Raw genomic sequence first — 27,524 nt, 5'->3', positions numbered from 1 at the left:
AGATAAATAGATAGGGAAAGATAGATAAGAGAGAGAAAGAGAGAAAGATAATAGCTAGAGAGAAAGATAAATAGAGAAAGATAGATAAGAGAGATAGAGATAGAAAGTTAATAGAGAGAGAGAGAGAGAGAGAGAGAGAAACTCTGCACCATTGTAACTTTGAACCGTCACTAAATGAACTGCTGAGTGTCGAGGCCCTGTTTTATATTCCACCGATATATTCTAATATAGATTTTCTGTAAAAACGGTTCCCTTCTCCATTCAGGAAGCAGAGCCTGCAATCAGAAATATTTCGGCAACGACGCAATGGTCTGTGTTTGTAACAGTACCTATTGCGACACCCAGGATCCTGTCGTCCTCCCTCCCTTGGGTCAGTTTGTGGTGTACGAATCCAGCAAATCCGGGGAACCGACTGGAACGCAGAGAAGGTCATTTCCAGAACAAAACGACCAATTCAGGTATTTCTCTTCCTCGGATGTGTCAGGACTACAAGTCCCATCTCCCCAAGGTCCAAGCGGGCTGGCAGCTGCGGAAGGAAGCGGAGAGACAATTCCACCTTCTAGAAGGAGACAGGTGGTTTTTAATTGAATAAATACAGGCTGGATTACAGATTAATAAGGGATCCTATAGGTCATCTAGTCCAACCCCCCCCACGGTCCTCGACTGACAACGGCTTGTTTAGCGACCGAAGTTACAGCGGCGTTTTTCGCACGGCCGTTGCCGCCTCCCCCGCGGTCCCGTGATCAAAATTCAGACGCTTGGCAACTGACTCATTATTTATGACGGTGTTGTAGCGTCCCGGGAGGGGGGGGGGGGTCACGGGATGCCTTTTTGCGACCTTCCGACAAGCCAAGTCAAGCTGGGAAGCCGGATTCGCTTAACAACCGTGTTACTAACTTAGCGACTGCAGTGATTCACTTAACAACGGTGACAAGAAAGGTCGTTAAAAAGGGGGGACAAAACTCACTTAACCAACTGTCTCGCTTAGCGACCGAAATTTTGGGCTCAGTTGCGGTCGTAAGTCGAAGTCTACCTGTAGCCAAAATAATAATACTGGTAATAGTAATAGCAGTAATAGTAATAATAGTAGTGGTGGTGGATGTAAGTAATAATAATTACTATTACTAATCTGTAATTCCATTACATGTAATATTTTAATTTAATTTAATTTAATTTAATAATTTAATTTAATTTAATTTAATTTAATTTAATTTAATTTAATTTAATTTAATTTAAATTTAATTTAATTTAATTTAATTTAATTTAATTTAATTTAATTATAATTTAATTTAATTTAATTTATTTAATTTATATGCCGCCCCTCTCCGAAGACTCTACCTGTGGTTTTTATTTTATGTATTTATTTATAAAATGTAGAGGCCACTTATCTCACCTCAATGTGACTCTTCCTTCCCATCCTTCCTTTTCTTAGATATTACTCTGATTTTGGAAGAGGCCCAGCGATATCAAAGGATAAAAGGATTTGGGGGCTCGGTCACAGATGCAGCTTCCTTCAACATCCTGGCTTTGTCGCCAAATGCCCAGAGATATTTACTCCGTTCTTACTTCTCGGAGGAAGGTGAACGTCACTGCAAGGGGTTTAATGATTGAGGGGGGAGGTACTGTGTTTCCCCGAAAATAAGACCCTGTCTTACATTTTTTTGACCCCCTGAAATAAGCGCTTGGCCTCATTGCCATGCGCTCAAAAGCCCAATTGGGCTTATTATCAGGGGATAATGTCTTATTTTGGGGAAAAACAGGGGTATCTATCTATCTATCTATCTATCTATCTATCTATCTATCTATCAGTCTCTCTCTCTCTCTAATCTATATCGATCATCTATCTATCTCTATCGTCTCTCTCTCTAATCTATATCTATCTATCTATCTATCTCTATCTATCTATCTCTATCTCTATCTATCTCTATCTATCTATCTATCTCTATCTATCTCTATCTATCTATCAGTCTCTCTTTCTCTCTAATCTATATCGATCATCTATCTATCTCTATCGTCTCTCTCTCTCTTTAATCTATATCTTATCTATCTATCTATCTATCTATCTATCTATCTATCTATCTATCTATCTTCTATCATCCAACTGTCTATCATGTCTATCTTATCTATCAATGTCTATCATCTATCTATCTATCTGTCTATCTATCTATCTATCTATCTATCTATCTATCTATCTATCTATCTATCAGTCTCTCTCTCTCTAATCTATATCTATCTATCATCTATCTATCTCTATCTATTGTCTCTTTCTCTCTCTCTCTCTCTAATCTATATCTATCTATCTGTTTGTCTGTCTGTCTGTCTAATATCTACCTATCTATCTACCATGTTTCCCCCCAAAATAAGGCGGTCCTATATTTCTTTGAACCCTGAAATAAGCGCTTGGCCTTATTGCCCATGCGCTCAAAAGCCCGATTGGGCTTATTATCAGGGGATAATGTCTTATTTTGGAGAGGGAAACAGGGTAGAAGGGATCTAGAATGAATTGAGCTCAGAAGGACGTGCCAATGTGACTAACTAAAACCTTTTATTTTTTTTAAGCTTTGATCTTTCCCTTTGAGAACATGAATGGGGGGGGGGGAAACAGGCTTCCTTTTGAAAATTAAAATTCTTAGCATCACCAACGGGGCTGAAAAACAATGATGATTGGTGGATTAGTAATAGGATAGATAATTACTTTATTCTGTTTGTTAACGACGGAAGAATCGCCTTTCCTTCCTTAAGGCCTGGATTGGGCAAAGTTCATTGCAGGAGTAGGGGATTTCAGAGGAGTGATATTTATGGAGAGAGAGAGAGAGAGATGTGAGAGAGAGAGAGAGAGAGAGAGGTGAGAGAGAGAGAGGAGAGAGAGAGAGAGAGAGAGAGAGAGAGAGAGAGAGGTAAGATAGAGGGGTGAGATAGAGAGAGAGAGATAGAGGTGAGAGAGAGAGAGAGAGAGGTGAGAGAGAGGTGAGAGAGAGGTGAGAGATAGAGAGAGAAAGATAGAGGTGATATAGATAAAGAGAGAGAGGTGAGATAGAGAGAGAGGTAAGATAGAGGTGAGATAGATAGATAGATAGATAGATAGATAGATAGATAGATAGATAGATACACACAGACAGATAGAAAGATGATAGTTGACAGAGAGATGATAGAGATGATAGATTAGTTAGAGTTAGACGGAGGGATGGATGGAGACACAGAGATAGATAATGAATAGATAGATATATAAATAGGATGGATGGGTGGATGGATAGATAGATAGATAGATAGATAGATAGATAGATAAGAGATAGGCAGACAGATAGATGATATAGATAGGTGATAGAAATGATAGATAGATAGAGATGGAAGGATGGATGGATACACGAACAGATAGATAATGAATATATGATAGATACATAAAAGGATGAATGGATGGATGGATGGATGGATGATAGATAGATAGATGGAGATAGATGATAGTTGTGTGTGTGTGAGAGAGAGAGAGAGGGAGGGAGAGAGAGTGCCTGCATTGGACAAACTGGATTGCAGGAACAAGAATTTAAGGGAAGAATTTCTATTTGCAAGCAATTCAGTCCATTTTCTCCTCTTATGTTTGTTTTTAATTTAAAAAGGTGGAGGGGAGCATCTCTCTGTTTCATAATGGGAGTCTTATTTCAGAAAATGGCACAGTCATGCATATACATAAATAATAGAGGATGCCAGCGTCAATGTTTCATAATTAACAAACCTCAGATTATTTCCCTGCCCTTCCACTGTGACGCTCTTAAAAGACAGAATTGCTGCACTGTGTGGCAGCAAAGTTACGTTGCTAAGACTTACTGAGAACTAGGCACTTAGATTGCCCTTCTTTGGGGGTGCCAATTAGCACCCCCCAAAAAAGGCAATTAGCACAGGTTCCTTCTACAGGTGGTCCTCGACTTACGACCACAATTGAGCCCAATATTTCTGGGAGACGTTTTTCAACGGTCCGTAAATAAGTCAAGGACTAGCTGTATTTTGCTAACACTTCAGCTGCGTTTTAAGTAGCCACACTTAAGATCGGAATATAGAATAGAATAGAATACCTTTGCGCCGTTCCGGTGGGGGGGGGGGGTTGATGAAGTAAATTGTCACTGGGTGTTTGTTTTTACGTACAACACAACAAGCCAAAAGTAATATCCCGGCCAGCAGATATCTCAGCCCGGCGCAGTGCGAGGCAGGGATCCCCCGCCAGCCCAAATCGGCAACGACAGCCCCCCTTGATGTGATTGTGTTATCCAGTTGCTAAGTTTTGGATTTCGAATTTGCAAAGCAAATAAATAATAATAATAAATCAATAAATCTCAAAGCCGGTTCTTGGCCCGGCTAGATAAAACAGCGGTCTGATGGCGTACAAGCTGAGTTATTGCGGTCAGATCCAGGGGTGGATTTGCTGGGGGGTTCGCAGGGGTTCGGTAGAACCTCTAGCTAAGATTCTGCGCAGTTCGGAGAACCCCCCCAAATCCCACTCCTGGCTGGCCCCCACCCAACCCGCCCCTCCCAGGAGTCCCAACACGGCCTGTTTTGGGTGCAGGGTGCATGTGGAGGCTCGGGGAGGACGAAAAACGGACCTACCGGAAGTTAGGGAAGGGCCGTTTCCATTTCCGGCCTCCGGAGGGCCTCTGAAGCCTGGGGGAGGCTGTTTTTCGCCCTCCTGGAGGCTCGAGGAAAGCCTCCAGAGCCCGGGGAGGGCAAAACCGCACCCCCACCCCCCCCATGGTGCAGGAGGCCAACTAGGCCACGCCCACCATGGTGGCCATGCCCACTCAGCAACCGGGCAGAGAACCCCTTGCTAAAATGATTGAAGCCCACCCCCTGGTCAGATCACACTCCCCACGCACGCACCGCCCCACGCTGACTGTCTGCCTATCGACACACCACAGGGATCGAATACAATCTTGTGCGCCTGCCAATGGCGAGTTGCGATTTCTCTATCCGGCCGTACACTTACGATGATTTTCCGTACGACTACGAGTTGAAGAATTTCAGCCTGGTTGCAGAAGACCTCCTAATGAAAGTAAGCTTTACCCCCCTCCCCCCCAAAAAGGGGGGGGGGTTTGCAGAGAGGTAAGGGAGGTGACTCTGGGGCAGCCATCACTGGTCCTTGTTGATTTCCCCTCCCCCTCCTTCTCCCCCACAGATCCCCATCATTCATCGGGTCAAGGCTATGTCGAAGAAGCCCATCTTCCTTATGGCCAGTCCATGGACCGCTCCGATTTGGATGAAAAAACAACGAGGACTGGAAAGGGAAAGGATGGGCTAAAAGGGCAGGCCGGAGATGCCATCCACAAAACCTGGGCTAACTATTTTGTCAGGTGAAACAGGCAGACAAATGTCTTGAATTTTGGGGAAACACCGCCCCTCTGCAGGCGGCGAAGGGTATTGGGCAACCTCTTAAAAGTCACACGCTGCAGTTCAAATCGTTTTTAAAATTTTAAAAAAAAAATAGTTATGGAAATTAAAAAACGTCGTTTTTAAAATTAAAAACACAGTTTTTAAAAATAAAAAAAAAATAGTTTTTAAAATTTAAAAAAAAATAGTTTTTAAAATTTTTAAAAAATCAGTTTTTCTGGTTTAAATGTGAACAACGGGGTCTTGTTTCCCTTGGCCAAGGTTTTCCTTGACGAATACGCCAAGCAGAATTTAACCTTCTGGGCGATCACCGCTCAAAACGAGCCTTCCTCTGGGTTTGTGAAAAATTATCCTTTCCAAACTTTGGGATTCACCGCAGAATCACAACGCGACTTCATTGCCCTGGATCTTGGCCCTGCCTTGGCTCGGAGTTTACACAAAGATATCCGGTTAATTACCTTAGATGACAACCGACTTCATCTCCCTAAATGGGCCAAAGTGGTGAGTGGAAAGCTTAAAACTTCAAAACGTTTTTTTTTTTAAATGATTTTTAAGAATCAAGCTGCTAGTCCCTAAGGCTGGGAATGTGAGTTGGAGGGAAGCAGACAAATGCCAGCATTCTAGAGCAAGAAATAAAAGAGGTTAATCAACACAGGGAAAAAAGAACTTTGATGCCTGGTTCTAAAATTATTGAGCAAATTTTAAGGCTTCTGTAACGGCGAGATGGGAAGGAAAAGCAAAATGAAATACGGAGGAAGATGTGTGAAAAGCATAATAAAAGTTAACTATTCTTAAACCATAAGATGCCAGGAACAGGGCGGAAAAATCCATTAGGAAAAGTACATTGCGTTCTATTTTCATTTTCCTGATCCGTTTCCGTGACGTTTTTGAGCGGTGCGGTGGCCTAGAGGCGAAGCTCCTCGCCTCGCAATCAGGAGGCTGTGGGTTCAATCCTAGCTAGAGGCAGATATTTCTCTCTCTCTGGGTACACCGAGAATATATCTGCCGAACAAAACTCTGCACTGGCGACAGGACAGGCATCCGGCCAGTAAAACATTCAGCTCCATTCAGTTGCCCAGACTCCACCCCGCAAGGGATTATTATGGAGGTCATTAAAAGATTACGACGATTTCCGTGATGCTTCCATTTTTCAAGATTATCCAGCATTGCTTCTTTCCATTAAGGTTGTAGATCACAATAAGGAAGGTAATGTTTTGGGGATCTCTTGGTGGTGTCCTGTCCAACAGCCAAGAGGCCTGAGATTTTTCAATTTTTTTAAGAGTAAAAATGTGAGGTTTTCAAATACATTGGATTCCACCTTGAGAAGTGGAAGATGGAGGAACTTCAGATGCCAGAATTCCTCAGCCAGTATGTTGCCTGGGGAATTCTGGGAATCGAAGTCCACTCCTCTTAAAGCATGCTGGCTGGGGGATTCTGGGAGTGGAAGTCCACCCCTCTTAAAGCAGGCTGGCTGGGGGATTCTGGGAGTGGAAGTCCGCCCATTTTAAAGCCTACTGGCTGGGGAATTCTGGGAGTGGAAATCCACCCCTCTTAAAGCAGGCTGACTGGGGAATTCTGGGAGTGGAAGTCCACCCCTCTTAAAGCAGGCTGGCTGGGGGATTCTGGGAGTGGAAGTCCATCCCTCTTAAAGCAGGCTGACTGGGGAATTCTGGGAGTGGAAGTCCACCCATCTTAAAGCAGGCTGGCTGGGGGATTCTGGGAGTGGAAGTCCACCCTTCTTAAAGCAGACTGACTGGGGAATTCTGGGAGTTGAAGTCCGCCCATTTTAAAGCCTACTGGCTGGGGAATTCTGGGAGTGGAAATCCACCCCTCTTAAAGCCGGCTGGCTGGGGAATTCTGGGAGTGGAAGTCCACCCCTCTTAAAGCAGGCTGACTGGGGAATTCTGGGAGTGGAAGTCCACCCCTCTTAAAGCAGGCTGGCTGGGGAATTCTGGGAGTGGAAGTCCACCCTTCTTAAAGCAGACTGACTGGGGAATTCTGGGAGTTGAAGTCCGCCCATTTTAAAGCCTACTGGCTGGGGAATTCTGGGAGTGGAAGTCCACCCCTCTTAAAGCCGGCTGGCTGGGGGATTCTGGGAGTTGAAGTCCGCCCATTTTAAAGCACGCTGGCTGGGGGATTCTGGGAGTGGAAGTCCACCCCTCTTAAAGCAGGCTGACTGGGGAATTCTGGGAGTGGAAATCCACCCCTCTTAAAGCAGGCTGGCTGGGGGATTCTGGGAGTTGAAGTCCGCCCATTTTAAAGCAGGCTGACTGGGGAATTCTGGGAGTGGAAGTCCACCCATCTTAAAGCAGGCTGGCTGGGGGATTCTGGGAGTTGAAGTCCGCCCATTTTAAAGCACGCTGGCTGGGGGATTCTGGGAGTGGAAGTCCACCCATCTTAAAGCAGGCTGACTGGGGAATTCTGGGAGTGGAAGTCCACCCCTCTTAAAGCCGGCTGGCTGGAGGATTCTGGGAGTTGGAGCCACCAACTTGCCAAGGTTAAAAAGCACTAAGCTAGATAGCCTTCTAACTGAGTTAGAAGTAGCAATGCCTGCACATCCTCAGGGGTTGGACTGGATGACCTCTGCATTCCCTCCCGACTCTGATCCTTTCCCCCTCCTCCCCCCCCCCCCGTCAAGGTGTTGAGCAGTGAGAGCCAAGCCTATCGCTACATCCATGGCATCGGCCTCCATTGGTACATGGATTTCATCAGCCCCATCAAGAGCACCGTAGAAGCCACCGAGCGTCTCTTCCCTGACTATTTTTTGATTGCCACGGAAGCGTGCGCTGGTTCTTTCTTTTGGGAACAGGATGTTATCCTGGGTTCCTGGGACCGAGGGGAGGACTACAGTCATAGCATCTTGGAGGTACGGTGTGGGGGTGTCGGAGGAAGAGAGCGGGGAGGGAGGAAGTTGATGAAGAAGGAAGAGAAGAGAGAGAAAGAAAGGGGAAAGGGAAGGAGGGAAGGAGGAGAGGGAGAGGGGAGCATTAAAGAACAAGAGAGAGGTAGGGTGGAAGGATCAGAAGGAACAATGGAAGAAAGAAAGGGAGGGGAGAAGAGGAAGAGGGGAGGAAGAAAGGACGGAAGGAAAGAAAGGGGGAAGGAAGGGGGGAGAAAATATAACGAGAGAGAGGCAGGGGGAGGAAGAGAAGGGAAGGGTCAGAAGGAACAATGGAAGTAAGAAAGGGAGGGGAGAAGAGGGGAGGGAGGAAGGAAGGAAGGAAAGCAGGAAGGAGGGAGAGGGAGGGAGAAGGGAGAAAAAAGAACAAGAGAGAGGTAGGGTGGAAGGATCAGAAGGAACAATGGAAGAAAGAAAGGGAGGGGAGAAGAGGAAAAGGGGAGGAAGAAAGGACGGAAGGAAAGAAAGGGGGAAGGAAGGGGGAGAAAATATAACAAGAGAGAGGCAGGGGGAGGAAGAGAAGGGAAGGGTCAGAAGGAACAATGGAAGAAAGAAAGGGAGGGGAGAAGAGGAAGAGGGGAAGAAGGAAGGAAAGGCACGGGGAGGAAGGAAGGACAGAAGGAAGGAAAGAAGGAAGGAGGGGGGAGGGAGGGGGAGAAACATAACGAGAGAGGCAGGGGGAGGAAAAGAAGGGAAGGGAAAAGAAGGAACAACAGAAGAAAGAAAGGGAGGGAGGAGAGAAGAGAAGAGGGAAGGGAGGGAGGGAGGAGGGAAAGAAGGAGGGAGGGGAATGGTAGGGGAATGGTAGAGGAAGGAAAGAGAAAGGAAGGAAAGGAGGGATGGAAGAAGGAAGGAAAACAAGAAGGAAGAAGAAGGAAGAAAAGCAGAGGGAGGGAGGGAAGAAGGAAGGAAAGGAGGGAGGGAGGAGAAAAAAGAATGAGAAGGGTCAGAAGAAACTATGGAATAAAGAAAGAGAAGAGGAAGAGGGGAGGGAGGGAGGAGAATTGGAGGGGAATGGTAGAGGAAAGAAAGAGAAAGGAGGGATGGAAGAGGGAAGGAAAACAAGAAGGAAGAAGAAGGAAGAAAAGCAGAGGGAGGGAGGGAAGGAGTTTGGAATTGGAGGGGAAGGGAAGAGGAATAAAGGAGAGAAAGAAAAGAGAGGAAGGCAGTTGGAGGAAGGAAGTAAAGAGAAGAAAGGAAGAGGAAGGGAGGGAAGTAAAGATTTAGCATGCTCTTCTCCCCCTCCTCATCAGAGACCCTGATTCTTTCCCCAACTTCCCTCTAGAATTTGAATCACCACGTGGTCGGCTGGATCGACTGGAACCTGGCGCTGGATTTACAAGGGGGACCCAACTGGGTGGAGAATTACGTGGATAGTCCCATCATTGTGGACTCCAGCAGCGACATCTTCTACAAGCAGCCCATGTTCTACCACCTGGGGCACTTCAGGTGTAACCGGCAGGCCGGGGTGGGGGGCTAGTGGGCATTGAGCCCCAAAGGAGGAGTGACCTTAAGGCCGCGATGGCGAACCTATGCCACATGTGCCAGAGGTGGAACGCACAGCCCACTCTGTGGCCATGTGCACCGTCGCCAGCTGTTTTTCTGGTTTCCGGCGTGCCCACCAGCTGTTTTTTTGCGGGCGCCAGAGCTCTGGAAAACAGGCTGAAAAACGGCCTTGAAAACGGCCTGAAAAACGACCAAAGAAAAGGCAGTTTTCCAGTCTATTTTCCGGGCTGTTTTCTGGGCTGTTTTCCAGCCATTTTTGGCCTGAAAAATGGCCTGAAAACAGCCTGAAAAACGGCCAAAAAACAAGGAAATTTTAGGTTGTTTTCCAGTCCTTTTTCCACGCTGTTTTCTGGGCTGTTTTCTGGCTGTTTTCCGGCCGTTTTTGGCCTGAAAAATGGCCTGAAAAACAGCCCAAAAAATGGCCAAAAAACTGACAGTTTTTCAGGCTGTTTTCTGGTCCATTTTCTGGCTTTTCCAGCTATTTTTCCAACCATTTTTGGCCTGAAAAACGGCCTGAAAACAGCCAAAAAACAGGCAATTTTTCAGACTGTTTTCTAGTCCATTTTCCGGGCTGTTTTCTGGGCTGTTTTCCGGCCATTTTCTGGCTGTTTTTGGCCTGAAAAACGGCCTGAAAACAGCCCGAAAAATGGCCCAAAAAAGGCTGTTTTCCAGTCTATTTTCTGGGCTGTTTTCTGGGCCGTTTTCCAGCCATTTTGGGCCTGGAAAACAGCCTGAAATACGGCCAAAAAACAGACAGTTTTTCAGGCTGTTTTCCGGTCCATTTTCCGGGCTGTTTTCTGGGCTGTTTTCCGGCCATTTTCCGGCTGTTTTTGGCCTGAAAAACGGCCTGAAAACAGCCCGAAAAATGGCCCAAAAAAGGCTGTTTTCTGGTCCATTTTCTGGGCTGTTTTCTGGGCTGTTTTCTGGGCCGTTTTCCAGCCATTTTGGGCCTGGAAAACAGCCTGAAATACGGCCAAAAAACAGACAGTTTTTCAGGCTGTTTTCCGGTCCATTTTCCGGGCTGTTTTCTGGGCTGTTTTCTGGCCATTTTCCGACTGTTTTTGGCCTGAAAAACGGCCTGAAAACAGCCCAAAAATGGCCCAAAAAAGGCTGTTTTCCTGTCTATTTTCTGGGCTGTTTTCTGGGCCGTTTTCCAGCCATTTTTGGCCTGAAAAATGGCCTGAAAACAGCCTGAAAAACAGCCAAAAAACAGGCAATTTTTCAGGCTGTTTTCCAGTCCATTTTCCAGTCTGTTTTCTGGCCATTTTTCCGGCCATTTTGGGCCTGAAAAACAGCCTGGAAACAGCCCGAAAAACGGCCAAAAAAACCCCAGGCAGTTTTTCAGGCTGTTTTCCGGTCCATTGTCTGGGCTGTTTTCTGGCTGTTTTCCAGCCATTTGGGGCCTGAAAAATGGCCTGAAAACAGCCCGAAAAATGACCCAAAAAAGGCTGTTTTCTGGTCTATTTTCTGGGCTGTTTTCTGGGCCATTTTCCAGCCATTTTGGGCCTGAAAAACAGCCTGAAAACACCCCGAAAAATTACCAAAAAACAGACAGTTTTTCAGGCTATTTTACGGTCCATTTTCCGGGCTGTTTTCTGAATCTGAAACTCAACTAACTAACCTTAAACTCATCCGACCAACCTTATTATCACCTGACTAACCACTTTTAAGGTCAACCGGCCAACCTTAAGCTCAACCAGCTAACCCTAAACTCAACCGCCCAACCTGAAGCTCAACCGATTAATCTTAAACTCAATGAGCCAAACTCAACCGCCCAACCTGAAGCTCAACCAACCAACCAATCAACCTCCCTACAGGATTGTCACTTTGGGGGGGGGGGGGAAGTGAGAGGTATGTTTCGTGTACCATTTTAAGACAATGTGGCTCCTTTTCAAGGAGCCACATTCCCCCCCGTTTTGTGCTCCGGATTTCTAAACCGGGGTGGATCCCCTTCCCCACTCCCCCTCCCCCCCAGTGGGATCTCTTCTTCATCCTCTCCTCCTCTTTCTCCCTTCCTAGCAAGTTCATTGTCGAAGGATCGCAGCGCGTTGGGCTGACAGTGGTTAAAAGTTACCTTAGTTCCAATCTGGAACACGTCGCGGTGCTTCGTCCTGATGGATCGGCAGTGGTGGTAGTCCTTAACAGGTGAGTGCCAGTATTCCAAACGTCTGTGCTTTTTTCAAAGAGCCAAGTTACTAGTTCTCATGAAGGTTTTTTGGGGGGGAGGGGTGTTAGGGTTAAGGTTAGGGTTAGGGTTAGCTTCGTCCCGATGTGTTGAGGAATTCGCAGAGCAACCCTTGAGTAGCAAGGGTGTGCACATGAAAGCGATTGAGAGTAGTTAGGAAACAACACAGCCAACACAGAGATACATTGAGTTTGTTTACTTTCAGGAAATAGTAATAAGGCACAGTCCAATAAAAGGTCATACACAGATAAAGCAGTAGATAGTAAAACAATAGTCCAGGGATATTCCAATAACAAAGTCTTCTTACCAGTTGTCGTAGTCATACACATTAACAGTTCTTCTTTATTTGCAAACAGTAGCAAACACAGCAAAGAGCAGTAACGATCAGCAAAGAGAAACAAACCATGTTTCTAGCTCCCTCTTAAGGACATTGGCTACAGCGCTAACCAATCAGGACACAGTATGATGCAATATTGCAAAACAGCAGTCTTAAAGCTATATTGATGGTTTATATATTGCCAGCCCAACAAGTTAGGTAAAATCATTTCCTAACACGATGGATCGGCAGTGCTGGTGGTCCTTAATTGTTGAGTGCCAGTATTCCAAATGTCTGTTTTTTCAAAGAGTCAAGTTACTAGTTCTCATGAAGGTTTTTTTTGGGGGGGGGGTCCTTTTCAAGCACCTCCCTCTTCGAAGCAGGCTATATCCAAAGGTTCACGTCGCTAAGTTAGCCTAGTTACCTGTCTTCTCAATTCGAGTGTGTTGACATCTGGGCTCAAAATGAGCCATTTATCGGGGAAGGGGAGGGGCATTTAAATTTAATAAATACTTGAATAAAATGGAGCACAGCAGAAAAAAAAAAGTGTCCATTTCAGTGGTCTGAATTTTTAGTTTTTCACACCGAACTGGGTGTCAAAGACTCTAGCCACCCTGACAGTCGGGCGAGAAATTCCTCGTTTAGAAACTCTGCAGGAATTAACAACACCAACCCAAAAAAAATTGTGATAAATACTTTGGAGTAGAAGAAGGCAAGTTACAATTGCGTGGCTGTTTTGCCCACGGTTTTGTGATTGTGTCTCTGCTTCTGTTTCTCCTTTCTTTTTGCTTCTCCTTTCCTTATTCCTTCCCCCACTTTTCCTCCCCTCTTCTTTTCCGTCTTTTCTTCCTTCCCTTCTTTTCCATCTTTTTTTCTCGACACAGGTCTTCGTTCAACCTCACCTTCGAAATTTCCGATTCGGTTGGACTTATTTCAGCCCAAATCCCCGCCAACTCCATCCAGACGTATCTCTGGCAGCGCCAGTAAGGAAGGAGTATCATACTGGGTGCCAGTTAGGAGGAAAAAAATAACTGAACTACTGGGATAGTTTACTAACCCTCTCGGGAGGTGAGATGGTGGTTCATCCCAATGGATTACGTTCTTCTAGGACATAAACCTTGACAAGGACCAAAGAAGCAGAGATTTGATGTTTGCTGGGATGAACAAACCATGATTCTTGAAGTGTCTATCGATAGTGGGTTCAAATTAACCAAAACCAAGATGTTCCTTCTAATTTTCTGGCTGGGAATTCCTTGGCAAGACTGTTGGCTTCAGCGCTGCGTGTTGCCCAATCCTTTGGAAGTGCCCTTCATTAAGCTTCGAATCCTGGCTTACAAGCCACAGGGACTGTTTCCCACAACCGGCCGCCTCCAAGACAAGATACGACTTTCATCTCGTGGAGTTCGACCTGGATGAAGTCGGCTGAGTCCATCTTGTTCCAGATTCCTAGCTACCAGAGAATATATCTGCTAAATATAACTCCATATTGACGACAGGAAGGGCATCTGGCCAGTAAACAAAAAATAGTCGGTTGAGTCCATCTTGTTCCAGATTCGTGGTCAGCATTTCAAATTAAGCAGTTGGGATCATCATTAGCCGGGGTTTTTGTTTTTCATTTTCCGTCTTCAAATTATTTTCGGTGTAACTGACAACGTGACACCAGGGGTAAAATCCAGCAGGTTCTAACAGGTTCTGGAGAACCGGTAGCGGAAATTTTGAGTAGTTCAGCGAACCGGCAAATGCCATCTCTGGCTGGCTCCAGAGTGGGGTGGGAATGGAGATTTTTGCAGTATCCTTCCCCCAGGAGGGGAGGGAATGGAGATTTTGCAGTATCCTTCCCCTGCCACGCCCACCAAGCCACGCCCACAGAACCGGTAGGGAACAATTTTGGATTTCACCCCTGCGTGACACCAATACTTAGCTGATTACGTTTACTAAGATCTGCCTTTTCCCAGCTTCAGATTGTGCGTCCTGCACAAAGGAGAATTAAAATACCATGTGGCTTATTATTTCTATTATTATTAATGGTTCATCGCACACTCAGCCAGATGTTTAAACTGGATATGGCATTTTTATGCACTCTCGAGTTCTTTCCAAGGACCTGGATTGCCAGATGTGGACGCTTGATGACGTCTTCCTCGGCTGCAGCTGCTTGTCACTCAAAATATGCGTCACACCCTCCGATGTGCGACACTCGCCGGTATCCGGTTTATTGAGCGTTTCAACCAGCTGTGGATAAATCCAAGAAAAGAAAAGTTTCAGAAGAAAACAGAATGTTTAATTCAACGACGTATGCTAGTTTTGTGGCCGCTCGAGAAATAAGTCAGGCAGAGGGAAGGGTTTTTGTGGCTCCCGGTGTTTTCTTTTCTGTGGGAAACTGGGTCTAAAAAAAAAAGAACACCGCTTGTGGGGGGGGGGGGGGCAAAGCCCCACTAAGCAGGTATATACAAAAGTATGAAGGCTATTGCTTAACGCATTGTTACGCCGCCCTGAGTCTCCGGAGAAAGGGCGGCATCTAAATCGAACCAATAAATAAATAAATAACACAAGATTTCTGTTGGTGGGATTTTGGGGTGTGACTTTCCTGTGCTTGGTTCTGTGCCCCCAGTTCCAATTATGCACACACACCTTGCGTTGGTTGTCTGCTTGACGTCTCTGAGAGACATGTGAAAAGCAACTGTCAAAACTGGTGCAAAACAACTCACGTCTCGCTCCGGTGTTTTTCTTTTGATTAAAGCCTGAAATGTTTAAAAAAAAAAAATTGGGGTGGGGGGGGGGACCTGCTGTGTTACATCCGAGCAAAGCGTGCTGAAGATTCAAAGGGAATCACCGACTTGAAAGGGATCTTGGAGGTCTTCTAGACCAACCCTCCGCTGCTCAAGTGTCATAAAAATATCCCAATAAAAATAAAAAAATTAAAAAAAACAGGACACAGCAACACAAATGATAGTTCTTACTTAAAGATTCAGAGGTTTTATTTCATGAACAACTAGCTGGATACCCATGCTCCGTTACGGAACTATGTGATCGGACTTGATAAATCGACACTTAAAAGAGTTCAAAAATTAATGAGTAATTCTCTCCCTCGGGCTAGCACCACAGAAGCCTCTCCTCTCTTCTCTCCCTCAGGCTGGCCCCATAGATCCTCTCTTCTCCCTCAGGCTAGCGCCACAGAAGCCTCTCCTCTCCCTTTCTCTCCCTCAGGCTGGCCTCATAGATCCTCTCTGTTCTGGCCCCGCCCTCTGAGCCTATCTCATCGGAGGAAGAAGGCTCCGAACATGAGGGAGAGGAGTCAGCCAGGCCTCCCTCTCCAGGCCCCTCCCCTCTGGCACTGTCTCAGGTGCCGGCCGAGGAAGGGGAGATTAGCCAGGAGCCAGGTGTCTCTGATGAGAGCGAGGAAGGAGAGCCGTCATTCCTGGATGCACGCCAACGAAGGCATGATAAACGGTTGCAGCAGTTAAGGAGGCGTGCTAGGGATTATAACTGAGTCACTGGACCACACCCCAGAGACTATATAAGAGAGGGTGGTGGCTGGTAAAACTCTGTGACGAGCAAAAACTAACTCTGGCTAGTCACTTGAACAACGCCTGAAGCTGCCGAAGGGATATTGTTTTGCTGGACTATTTACACTGCGTATGTAATTTTATGTTATCTGTTGAAGTAAAGCTCTTGGCAGACGGTGCTTATATTGTTGCCAAGTTTGAGATAACGACCTGTGTGCGTGCCAAGTGCTTTCTTAACCCTCGGCTGGCTGTGTTTGTGTGTGTGTGGAGACGGGGACAGAACACTCTCCTCTCCCCTTCTCTCCCTCAGGCTTGCCCCATAGATCCTCTCCTTTCCCCTTCTCCCCCTCAGGCTTGCTCCATAGATCACAGACAATGGCCCTGCATATTGTAGTCGCTCCTTTGCTGAATTTTGTGACAAATGGCAAATTAAACATCTTTTTGGCATACCTTATAACTCTACGGGACAGGCCATAGTGGAGCGAGCAAATTTTACTTTAAAATCTGCTTTGGATAAACATAAACAAACAGTAGGGATTCCTATAGATGTGAAGTTTCCGAAAGATGCCCTAATTAATTCATGAGCCATGAGCCGAACTTCAAAAGAAATACAGTCATTTATTAGGAGCACCATTTCGGCAATATTCGGATGCATTAAGAACTAATCCCACGTAGATTTACGTTCCCCTATGACCCTGTCTCTCCCCTCCTCTGTCCATGTCATAAATCACATTCTCCAATTAACCACTTTGGCTGGCTGTGAAATCCAACACCCTCCTTCTGATAGCGGTCAGGAAGAATGTATGGAATGCACTTCAGTTAGGGAAATCAATCAGCTCTATCAGTTCTCCCTCCCTCCTGCTCATGGCAACTTGAAAGCTTTGCAAGTTGACAATAGGTCTCCCTGGTAAACAGGAATGGTTGAATAAAGTTCTGTTTACTCTGAATCATCTTAATATCACAAATTTATCAACTCCAGTAGATAATCATTTTGGAAGTAGAATAAATCATCCCCAGCCACAGGTAATGTATAGATTATTGCCTAATCCCGAATGGCATAGACCTGTTCCCTTATTGATGTGGGGAAGGGGGTATGCTGCTGTGCTTACTCCTACATGTCCGGTGTGGATCCCTGCTCGGTGTGTGAAACCGTGGAAGGATGGCGTGGCACCAAGGACTGAAAAACCCGATCCCTCAGCCTGCAGAACCCTCAGCAGGATCAGGACCGAGCACCTCGCCAGGCTCATAAAGTGACCTGGGGACAGATTAAGGCCCTCTCTGCTCAATCTACAAAATTGCTACAGGAAAAGGACATACCGCAAACACCAGAGAACTTTTTAGTAGCGGCTTTTGCTTGTTTAAATGCCAGTTCTGTAACTATTGTAATGTGTATTCTTTTTATGTGTATTTTTCCTCCTGGCGTGGCTACAGTGACTTTGCAAGATGGAATTCCAGAGCAAGGACTTTGGGAACAAAATTCCTGTATATGGGATGTGCAAAATATCTCCCTGGAATGCTACAAAAAGAAAAAGTTAATTATACTATTTTAGCCATTGGTAGCAGGCTTCAAGAAGTAGCAGCATATTGTTGGGAATTCATTAACCATACTAGGAAGGCATCTGTTGATGTTGGAAAGTATCCCTATTGTAACACGACCTTTGTTCTTACAAATAGTGCTCATTGTTATCTTAGTTATCATTGCCTTAATTTGCTGTTGCTGCTGCGTGCAATGTTTGCCTGGTTTGTTGACGGTATTTCGTCCAAGAATTCGGCCCTCCAGATCTGAAGTTATGTATGCATACAAATTATTAAAAAATAAAGAATAAAATAAAAAGGAGGAGATGTAGGGGTGGTTGTTTTCTCAGTAGTTGGCAAACCACGCTGAGGAATGCAAACGTCAGCACAATGATCCTTAAAGACCCCTCCTCAGGACATGAGGTCTGTCACATAAGCAAGGTTACATTGCTTGCAACAGGAAAACATGAACTCTCCATGCACTGTCCACATGGATAGCATACCCTATAACATTAGCTTTGTTTAGCCAATCAACTACAAAGTGAACTTTGATCAGTGAATCAGCTTCTGCCACGAAGATTATACAGAGCAATAAAAAGGGGGCTCCCAGAAGCTGTTCTCTGGGCCTTCCCATTAACCTTCTTCCTGCCTGTGCGTCTTTCTTCATCACAACAACAAGCAATAAAGAGGATTAGAGGACTGGAGGCTAAAACATATGAGGAATGGTTGCTGCAATTGGGGATGTCTATTTTAAGAAGAAGGATGAGGGGTGGACATGACAGCAGTCTTCCAATATTTGGAATACTCAGCTATCTCTTTAAGTTCCCTTCCAAATTCTATTCTATTCTATTCTATTCTATTCTATTCTATTCTATTCTATTCTATTCTATTCTATTCTATTCTATTCTATTCTATTCTATTCCATTCCATTCCATTCCATTCCATTCCATTCCATTCTATTCTATTCCATTCCATTCCATTCCATTCCATTCCATTCCATTCCACTCCTGTTCTGTTCCGTTCCATTCCGTTCCATTCCATTCCATTCCATTCCATTCCATTCCATTCTATTCTATTCTATTCTATTCTATTCTATTCTATTCTATTCTGAAGTTCACCTAAAGGGTCATTGTGAAGACTGTGCTAAACATCTGGCAGATTAAAATCAGTCGTGATTGCTCTACATTGGACTCCAACCTTAGAGCAGAAGGATCAGTGGAGGTTGGGTTGGGGGGGAGGTGCGCTACATCTTGCCAGGGGGCCAGATTGAGGATTTGGGCTGCAAAACCCCTGCATGAATAAATTAACAATGTTGCAAAGGATGCCCACAACAAAAAATCCATCTTTTTTTTTTCTTCCCCCTACAGGCAAATTTCTCTAAAATTCGGAGGCTGATGTTTCAAGGTTGCTATGCAGACACGGGATGCTTTGAGGGCGCTGTTCCTTGCCTTCTTAGGGATGGTCGAGGTCAGAGGTCAGTGGGGAAGCCTTCGGGAAGTCTTTTTGTGGGTGGAGCTGGAAGAAAAAGTGGGCGGGGCTCCGTTGCGCTGGTAGGTGGGGTCTAAATTCACCTACTTTCCCCCCTCCCCTGTCCATTTTTGGTCGATCTCTAGCACGCCAGCCCTGTAGTCCTAAATACCTTCGCGCAACTGCAATGGTGTGCGTTTGCAACGCGACGTACTGCGACACGGTGGACCCGGTCTCCCTCCCTGACGTCGGCAGCTTTGTCAAGTACACAACCAGCAGGGACGGCCAACGGTTGGAGAGGAGCGAAGGGAAAACAGCTGCCAAGTCAGGAGCTTCCGGTAAATCTGGGGAGGTTGGACTAGATGACCTGCCAGGGTCCCTTCTTTATTTTGTTCATTCTGTTCATTCTTGTATCTCAGGCGGAATTTTCTACACCTACGATCCCTCCGTTCGGCACCAATATGTCAAAGGCTTCGGCGGGTCGCTCATCGATGCTGCAGCCATCAACATCCTGCATTTGTCTTATGCAGCCCAAAACCAACTTCTCCGGTCTTACTTCTCTGAAGAAGGTGAGAAAATTGGGAATGACCGCTGAAAATAAAATCAGGTAGTTTTATTTTCCTTTTTAATTGCCTCGATTTATCCGCCGAATGCTCGAGAATCGGAGGAAGAAGAACAATTCAGGGAAAATATAATTCAGTGAGAACGGATGTGAAAGGCATAGCGTGAAAGGAAAAAGCAAGGGGAGGGAGAAGGAGTAAGATGCACCTCTGACCAAGAACCATCTTTATGAGATGGCATTGATGCCATTATTATTATGATTATTATTATTATTATTATTATTATTATTTCATGGAGGTAAGTTTTGAACCTTTTTTTCAGTGGTGAAATCCAAATTTTTTTTACTGCCAGTTCTGTGGCCGTGGCTTGGTGGGTGTGGCAAAGGAAGGATACTGCAAAATCTCCATTCCTGTCCCACTCCAGGGGAAGGATACTGCAAAATTACCATTCCCTCCCCACTCCAGGGGAAGGATACTGCAAAATCCCCATTCCCTCCCCATTCCTGGGGGAAGGATATTGCAAAATCTCCCTTCCCACCCCACTCTGGGACCAGCCAGAGGTGGTATTTGCCGGTTCTCCGAACTGCTCAATATTTCCGCTACCGGTTCGCCAGAACCTGCTGGATTTTCTTTTTCTGATTGTGAAAATCAGAAGACTGGAATATTTTCCTCTCTCCTGCAGGAATTGAGTACAATTTGCTGCGTTGGCCTATTGGCTGCACCGACTTTTCCACGCGGCCGTACAGTTACGATGACCGCTGCGTGAATGACTTCGAACTGAAGTGTTTTGAGCTGGCTCCTGAAGACACCAAATTTAGGGTGAGTTCGGACAGACTTAATACACCCGCCCACTAAGGAGCTTCCTGGTTGTGTTGCAGGCTGGTTTCTGCTACCAGTATGAGCTGTGGTGTCCTTGATGCTTTCTGAGCTTGGTGGTTTTCTTGAGGACATTTTATGACCCAACTAGGTAACATCATCAGTGCTAGTAGTGAGTGGGGTTTGCGAGGGGGAGGAGGAGGAGGAGGAGGAGGAGGAGGGGGAGGACTGTGGGGTCCCTGGTGCTCTCTGAGCTTGATGATTTTCTTGCCTACGTTTCATGACCCAGGTACATAACATCATCAGTATAGAAGGGGGTGGGGTTTATTCTCTGTTTACATACAATAGTTAGACCTGTTAGGGTTGGTGGGAATGTGGTGCAGACAGGCAGAGGCGTAGCCGACCAGTTTTGTACTTCCTATTTTCAGCAAAAGCGCCCCCCCCAGGCAAACAACGGGATCACCCTTACAACGACGGCCTTGGCTTAATGACCGCCGTATTCACAATTACAACCTCAGGGTTGGGACTTACAACGGCCCCATTTGCCTAACCGCCGTCGGTGAAAAATGTCAATCCGTTGGGTTGGTAACCGTTTTACGACCGCTACAACTTAACGACTGTAATGGGCAGGCTCCATAGCGGTCACAACTCAAGAACTACCTGCAGCGTTCCGGAATGAACACAGTCAAAGTCAATAAACCCTCAAGGAGATGGTGTGAATGGTCTTGTGGAGCGTCGATTAGTCCACCCCCGGAGACAGTTCTTGTCTCTCTCCACAGATCCCCCTTCTCCATCGTATCATGGCCCACGCCGGGAGACCCCTCTCATTGATCGGCAGCCCTTGGACCAGTCCTGGCTGGCTAAGGGTCAACAACAAGGTTGAAGGCAAATCCAGGATAAAGGGAGAACCAGGCGATCGCTACCACAAGGCCTGGGCTCGTTATTTTATCAGGTAATAACCAGAGGTGGGATTGCTGCCGATTTGGACCGGTTTTCCCGAACCGGTTGTTCCAATTCTGCACTGTTTGGAGAACTGGAAAATCAGACCACTGGCTGGCCCTTCCCCTGCCCATTTTTTTGGGCTGTTTTTGGGCTGTTTTGAGGCCAATTTTCTGGCTGTTTTTGGGGCCAATTTTGGTCAGAAAAACAGCCCAAAAATGGCTTGAAAACAGCCCCAAAATGGCCTGTTTTGGGTTAGGGTTTTCTGGTTGTTTTTCTGGCTGTTTTCAGGCCATTTTCCAGGCTGATTTTTAGGCTGTTTTTCGGGCCGATTTTCGGGCTGAATTTGACCCAAAAAACAGCCTGAAAATGGCCCCAAAAATGGCCTGTTTTGGGTTAGGGTTTTCTGGGGATTTTTCTGGGCATTTTTCAGGCTGTTTTTTGGGCCGATTTTGGCCCAAAAAACAGCCTGAAAATGGCCTGAAAAAGGCCCAAGAAATAGCTTGTTTTTTTTTTTTTTTTACTGTTTTCAAGCCATTTTTCTGGGCTGTTTTCAGGGAATTTTCAGGCTGGTTTTGGGCCATTTTCAGGTAGTTTTTCAGGCTGATTTCCCAGGCTGATTTGGCCCAAAAAGACAGCATGAAAACAGCCCTAAAAATGTCCTGTTTTGGGTTTGGGTTTTCTGGCTGTTTTTCTGGCTGTTTTTCTGGCTGTTTTTCTGGCTGTTTTTCTGGCTATTTTCAGGCCATTTTCCAGGCTGTTTTTCTGGCCAATTTTGGCTCAAAAAACAGCCTGAAAATGGCCTGAAAAAGGTGCGAAAAATGGCTTGGTTTTTTTACTGTTTTCAGGCCGTTTTTCTAGCCATTTTCAGGTCATTTTTTGGGACATTTTCAGGTCATTTTCCAGGCCGATTTTGGCCTGGAAAAAAAGCCTGAAAATAGCCTGAAATGGCCCGGAAAATGGCCTGTTTTATTATTTTTTTTTTTACTGTTTTAAGGTTATTGTTCTGGCCATTTTAAGGCCATTTCTGGCCAAAGTTGGCCTGGAAAACGGCCTGGAAAATGGCCTGGAAAACGGCCTGGAAAACAGCCAGAAAATAGACAGAAAAACAGCCTGAAAACAGCCAAAAAATCAGCCAAAAAAAGAACCTGGCTGGGAATTGTGGAAGCCAAAGTTGACCCATTTCCCCCATCCTTGCCCATCAGTTCCTCTAAGCATCATTGGAATCTAAATCTGGGATATTTAACTCAAATATGGATTTATTTCTATCGCTTTGCCAATTCTGATGGTCAGCCAGAGGGTTGGGAAATAGGGGTTTTCATAAATACAAGGGGTTTGAAAAAATATTGGCTTGGTTCTCTGGGCAAAGATACAGCTTGTTAAACTAACATGATTGCAACATTCTCTATTTGAATCTAGGTTCCTAGATGAGTACGCTAAAAATAATATTACTTTCTGGGCATTAAGCTCCCAGAATGAACCAGCCGGCGCCGCTTTCATAAGTATAGACAGCTTTCCGGTTAATTATTTCTCACCGGAACATCAACGCGACTTTATCATTAAGGACTTGGGCCCCGCCCTCGCCGCCAGCAGCCACCCAAATGTTCACCTGATCATTATGGATGACATGAGGTTTTACTTGCCAAACTGGGCCAACCAGGTAGGTCTTCGAACTGTAGGACGTATCTACCCTACGACGGGCGGTCCTGGACTTACAACCGAGTGATCGGGACCAGAATTCCCGTTGCTGAGCAAAGCTATGATTGAGTGAGCTTTATTCCCAATTTACCGTTTTGTTTTTGCCCTGGTGGGGCAGTTGTCATTAAGTGAATCCTGAGGCCGTTAAGCAAGTCCAACTCCCCCCCCATTGACTTTGCTTGTCAGAAAGTCGCAAACGCCAATGATCATGTGACACCCTCCCCCCCGGGAGTGAAATTCACACCGGTTTGCTATACGTGCCTGAATTTAGATCACGTGACTGTAGGAATGCTGAGTCCATTGTAAGTGCGAGGACTGGTTCTAGCTGACTTTTGAATGGACACTAAGCAACCCGTCCTAAATTGAGGACTACTTCTAGGTATCCAGGTTTTGGACCGTGACCAAGAAGTACAACTGAATTGCAGAAGATGCTGGGGGAGAATTTTGGGAGCCCCATGGGGCTGGGGGGGCAAAATGTCTCAAGGGATTGGCTGGGGATGATAGGTTTTATAATCTACGATGTACAGGTAGCCCTCGACTTATGACCACAATCGCGCCGAAAAATCCTTGCGACGTCTTCCATTCATTTTGCCTCGTTTGATGACCTTCCTTGCCCCAGTCGTTAAGCGAATCGTTGCCGTGGTGAAGTTAACCTCACAGGGTCGTTAAGCGAATCTGCCTTTCCCCCCTCGGCTTCGCTTTGTCGGGAAGGTCGCAAAAGGGGATCCATGAGAGGCTGCGACCATCAAATCAGTCGGTCTGAATTTTGATTGCGTGACCTGGGGGAACTGGGAACGTAGGTCACTAAATGAATCATCGTAAGTCGAGAACTGCCGGGATTGAGGCTCCTCTTCCTTCCCTCTGTGACTGTGGGGAAGGTGCAACGGTCGTAAGTGTGAACCACGGTCATCGGTCGTTTTTTTTTCCCCCAGCACTGTTGTAACTTTGAACAAGTTTGAAAGTAACTTGTAACTTTAAACGGGCTGTTGTAAGTCGAGGACTGCCTGGATTGAGGCTCCTTTTCCTTCCCTCTGTCCCCTGACAGGTGATTAGCAATAGTACCGCGGCAGCCTTCATATCCGGCATTGGCATCCATTGGTATTTTGATACGGTCACCCCAGCTGGATTTACTCTGGATGTTACCCATCGCCTGTACCCCGATTTCTTCCTCCTCTACACCGAAGCTTGCAATGGTTTTGTGTACTGGGAAGTGAAGGTTGCCCTAGGGAGCTGGGAGAGAGGCATTTATTACAGCAGAAGTATCCTGACGGTAAGGGGACCCCTTGCTACGACCAAATATGGATCTCTTCGACGATAAGAAGGGCAGGAATGGACGAGTGATTGAAATGTCTTTGCAGCTTCTCGGACGTCAAAGGGTGTCATGGCGTCTTTGGGAAAGCTGAGCCAGGGAATCAAAAGTTGGATGAGAAGAAGGGTGGGCTTGAGGGTAACAGAATAACAGAGTTGGAAGGGACCTTGGAGGTCTTCTAGTCCAACCCCCTCCTCAAGCAGGAAACCCTACCCCATTTCAGACAAGTGGTCGTCCATTCTCTTCTTCACCCACAACTTCTGAGGGCAAGTTTTCATCTTTAGAGAACCTTCCCTCTCTAGTTTTCCCTGAGTCCAAGGCAGACCGTGGTCTGAAGTTCGATTCTTTCATATTTTGCTCAATTCAGAAATGTCTTTTTTTCCTCCTGGCATGCAAAGGGAAGGGAGATTTGGGCTGTAATGCAACCGGTAAAGCCCCTGATGCTTTTGATCTCTGTAGAATCTCAACCACTTTGTCACCGGGTGGATTGACTGGAGCTTGGCCCTGGACATGAAAGGGGGTCCCACCTGGGTGGGCAATCCCGTGGACAGCCCCATCATTGTGAACCCCCTCAAAGATGAATTCTACAAACAGCCCATGTTTTATCACCTGGGACATTTCAGGTAAACTCAGCTGAGACCAGTTTTGCAAGGTGGGGAGGAAAAGGAGGATGAGGAAAAAAAATAATACAGATGCTATATAGCCAGGATGGCAAACCTCTTTGCCGTCACGTGCCAAAAGCAGGGAGAGTGGGGGGGGGGCTCACGCACACATGTGCTCACACCCATAACTCAATGTGCCCTGCTCCATGTAACTCCGGTCACTAAATGAGTGGTCGTAAGTGGAGGGCTGTCTGAACTGATCTACGTGCAGAGGTATCGGGTAACTTCTTCTCTCTTCCGGCCAGCAAATTCATCCCTGAAGGCTCCGTGCGTGTTGCTTTGACCTCCACTTGCTTGTTTGAAAGCTGTCTGTTGAAGACCTCAGCTTTCCTGAGACCCGATGGCATTGCAGTGGTCGTGGTGTTGAACGAGTAAGTGAAGAGAGTCTGGAGGAAAAGAGACCCCAAATTGGGAATATTGTGGGCTAGAACAGTGATGGCGAACCTTTTCAACAGAATCTTGCAACTCTGAAAAGCATAAATGTCGCACGTTTCCTTTGACCAGAATTTCTCCTCTCTTTTCAGCTGGTTTGTCGATATTTCTTTTACTATCTCGGACAATCAGGTGGGTTACATTAAGGACCGCGCGAGAGCTCACTCCATCCAAACCTACCTGTGGAGGAGGTCCTGAGACAGGGAAGGAAATTTGCTTCTTGCTCAGGAATAGCAGGCTCTGCAGAGAAGAGACATTGTATTATAGCCCATGAGTTTGACTTTGAAGAAGCTGCCTCAGTGGAATGTCAGCCTCAGGAGACACACAGCTGGAGCAGTCTGATGATGCTCAGTCTCCAATCCTTTGGACATGGGTATCATTCCTGAATTTCTATTTGTGATTCCCGAAACCCTGATCTTTGGACTGTTTGACGAATCTGACTTGGCTCTCTGAACTTTGGACTGGATTTTGACTGTTCTTCTGTGCACTCCTATTGAGAACAAAATTACTTTGGCAAGCTTTAATTTGCTGATTGCTATTTCTTCTCTTATCTGCTGCTATCTGCTCAGCCTTGAGTAAATGACAATCCTGACCTCGCAACTCTCTCTCTCTCTCTCTGTATCCTCTTTCTTTCTTTCTTTCTTTCTTTCTTTCTTTCTTTCTTTCTTTCTTTCTTTCTTTCCTTCCTTCCTTCCTTCCTTCCTTCCTTCCTTCTCTTTCTTTCTTTCTTTCTTTCTTTCTTTCTTTCTTTCTTTCTTTCTTTCTTTCTTTCTTTCTTTCTTTCTTTCTTCTTTGTCCCTTCTCACAAAATTCTTCAAAGCTTTAATAAGCCTCTTTCGTAAATCCAAGAGAGGAAAGCTACACAAGTTGTTTTTCCAGCTTGCATTCTGCCTACCCCTTGGATTATTAAGACGTATTAAGGGGAGAAATTATATCTGAAGAAAGTTTTATTAGTAATATTATCAATTCCCTCGATTCATCCTGGGACAATTTTCTTAATCAGTTAGAGAACCCAGAATACGGAAATTTATCCCTTGAAAGTCTATCTGGAAGATTAATAGCTGAGGATAACCTCAGAAAGGATAGAGCATTAATGCGTAGGGAAAACAGAAATACAAGGAAGGTGGATTTTGATGAACAAGTAAATGTCCTGCAAGGATGCTACTGTATACATGTGGTTCAAAGGATCATTTTAAGAAAAATTGCTCAAGAAATTTTAGAGAAAGACCAATTAATGAATATACCTGAACACAAAATAACAATTTTCATAGAAAGAGATCTAATTCTGGGCAGAAATATTATGACAGGACTCCTGGTAATCAAAGATTAAGTATTAATTCAAGGTGCAAGAAATCACCTAGTCCAAGAAGGGGTAGAGTATCCAAAAGAGAAAATGATAAGAAAAATAGTGAATCTGTAAACGGATTCAAGGATATTGATCTCATCTTTAACAGAGGTAAGAAAGAAAATTACTGGTTATTAGACTCTGGAGCTACGTCACATACTTCATGTATCAAAGAATTGTTTACTTCCTTCACCAAAATGTCATTCAACATAAAAGTAGCCAATCAAAAACTTGTAAAAGTTGATGGGAAAGGAAATGTTTATATTCCAGGTATTGGTAATGTAAGTGATGTTCTTTTCATACAAGAAATACCTTACAATGTTCTTGCTACAGTAATATTGAGTAAAGAAACAAAAATAGAAGTATTATTCAGAGATGGTAATGTATTGTTAACTAACAGCGGAAAAGAAGTAGGAAACGTAGTCATATCAGGTGGACTACCTTACTATATACCATCTCACGAATCTATTGAACAGATAAGTTCTAGCTTTAGTAATGAAGATGAAAACAGTGATGGTGTAGAAGAAAAAGAAGGGGAAGAGAATATAGAAGATGGTGTAATACTAATGAATGTAACACAGAAGGGGAAAATAGTAACAATGTTGATAACATTGATGTTGAACATGTTGTAACTGAACCAATCAATAACAAATGTATTTCTATTGGTAAACCTATACATGATAATTGTGCCCACCTATTACACTGAAGATTGGGACACATAGGTTTCCTGATTATAAAAAAGATGTTAAACTGTTCTAAAGGTCTTAAAGTAAACAACTGTGATAATTATCTAGAGTGTTCTATTTGTAAAAGCTCAAAATTAAAAAACAGACCCCGACCTAAGAAATCTATAAGGAGCACCACACACATTTTTCAACTGGTGCACATGGATATAGTCGATGACCATAGTAGGTATGGTTTCGTGTACACCCTCAAACACAAAAGCGAAACATTTGCAAAATTCAAAGAATTTTATAAGAGAGTCGAAACTCAACATAA

At 45.2% G+C, this 27,524-nt stretch overlaps 2 protein-coding genes across 3 annotated transcripts; both read left to right on the top strand.

Moving 5' to 3' along the window:
- The first annotated feature begins 241 nt into the window (after positions 1-241).
- Positions 242-14,677, top strand: LOC139321749 (lysosomal acid glucosylceramidase-like). Its single transcript, XM_070950612.1, is given in 12 exon segments — positions 242-402; positions 404-458; positions 1,433-1,579; positions 4,905-5,038; positions 5,162-5,245; positions 5,247-5,279; positions 5,281-5,331; positions 5,635-5,874; positions 8,012-8,239; positions 9,558-9,721; positions 11,798-11,923; positions 13,164-14,677. Coding segments are annotated over 12 exon segments (1,461 nt in total). The 5' UTR covers positions 242-306; the 3' UTR covers positions 13,267-14,677.
- Positions 14,678-15,068: 391 nt separating this feature from the next.
- On the top strand, positions 15,069-27,303 carry LOC139321746 (lysosomal acid glucosylceramidase-like). Of its 2 annotated transcripts, none has more exons than XM_070950607.1 (10): positions 15,069-18,764; positions 18,911-19,102; positions 19,184-19,333; positions 20,007-20,143; positions 20,920-21,092; positions 22,499-22,739; positions 23,823-24,047; positions 24,546-24,709; positions 24,994-25,119; positions 25,273-27,303. In XM_070950607.1, the coding sequence occupies exons 1-10, from the start codon at positions 18,692-18,694 to the stop codon at positions 25,376-25,378; spliced, it is 1,587 nt and encodes a 528-aa protein (XP_070806708.1). In that variant the 5' UTR covers positions 15,069-18,691; the 3' UTR covers positions 25,379-27,303. The 2 variants fall into 2 exon arrangements, with proteins under 2 accessions (XP_070806708.1, XP_070806709.1); XM_070950608.1 differs by having other exon boundaries at positions 15,069-18,771.
- The last annotated feature ends 221 nt before the right edge of the window (positions 27,304-27,524 follow it).

The sequence above is a fragment of the Pituophis catenifer genome, unplaced genomic scaffold (genome assembly GCF_029215685.1).
Source record: "Pituophis catenifer annectens isolate HBS135680 unplaced genomic scaffold, rPitCat1.0.hap2 SCAF_10, whole genome shotgun sequence".
In the NCBI taxonomy this organism is placed as follows: Eukaryota; Metazoa; Chordata; class Lepidosauria; order Squamata; family Colubridae; genus Pituophis; species Pituophis catenifer.
The sequence above is the reverse complement of the archived record's forward strand: the minus strand, read 5'-3'. Positions and strand labels throughout refer to the sequence as shown.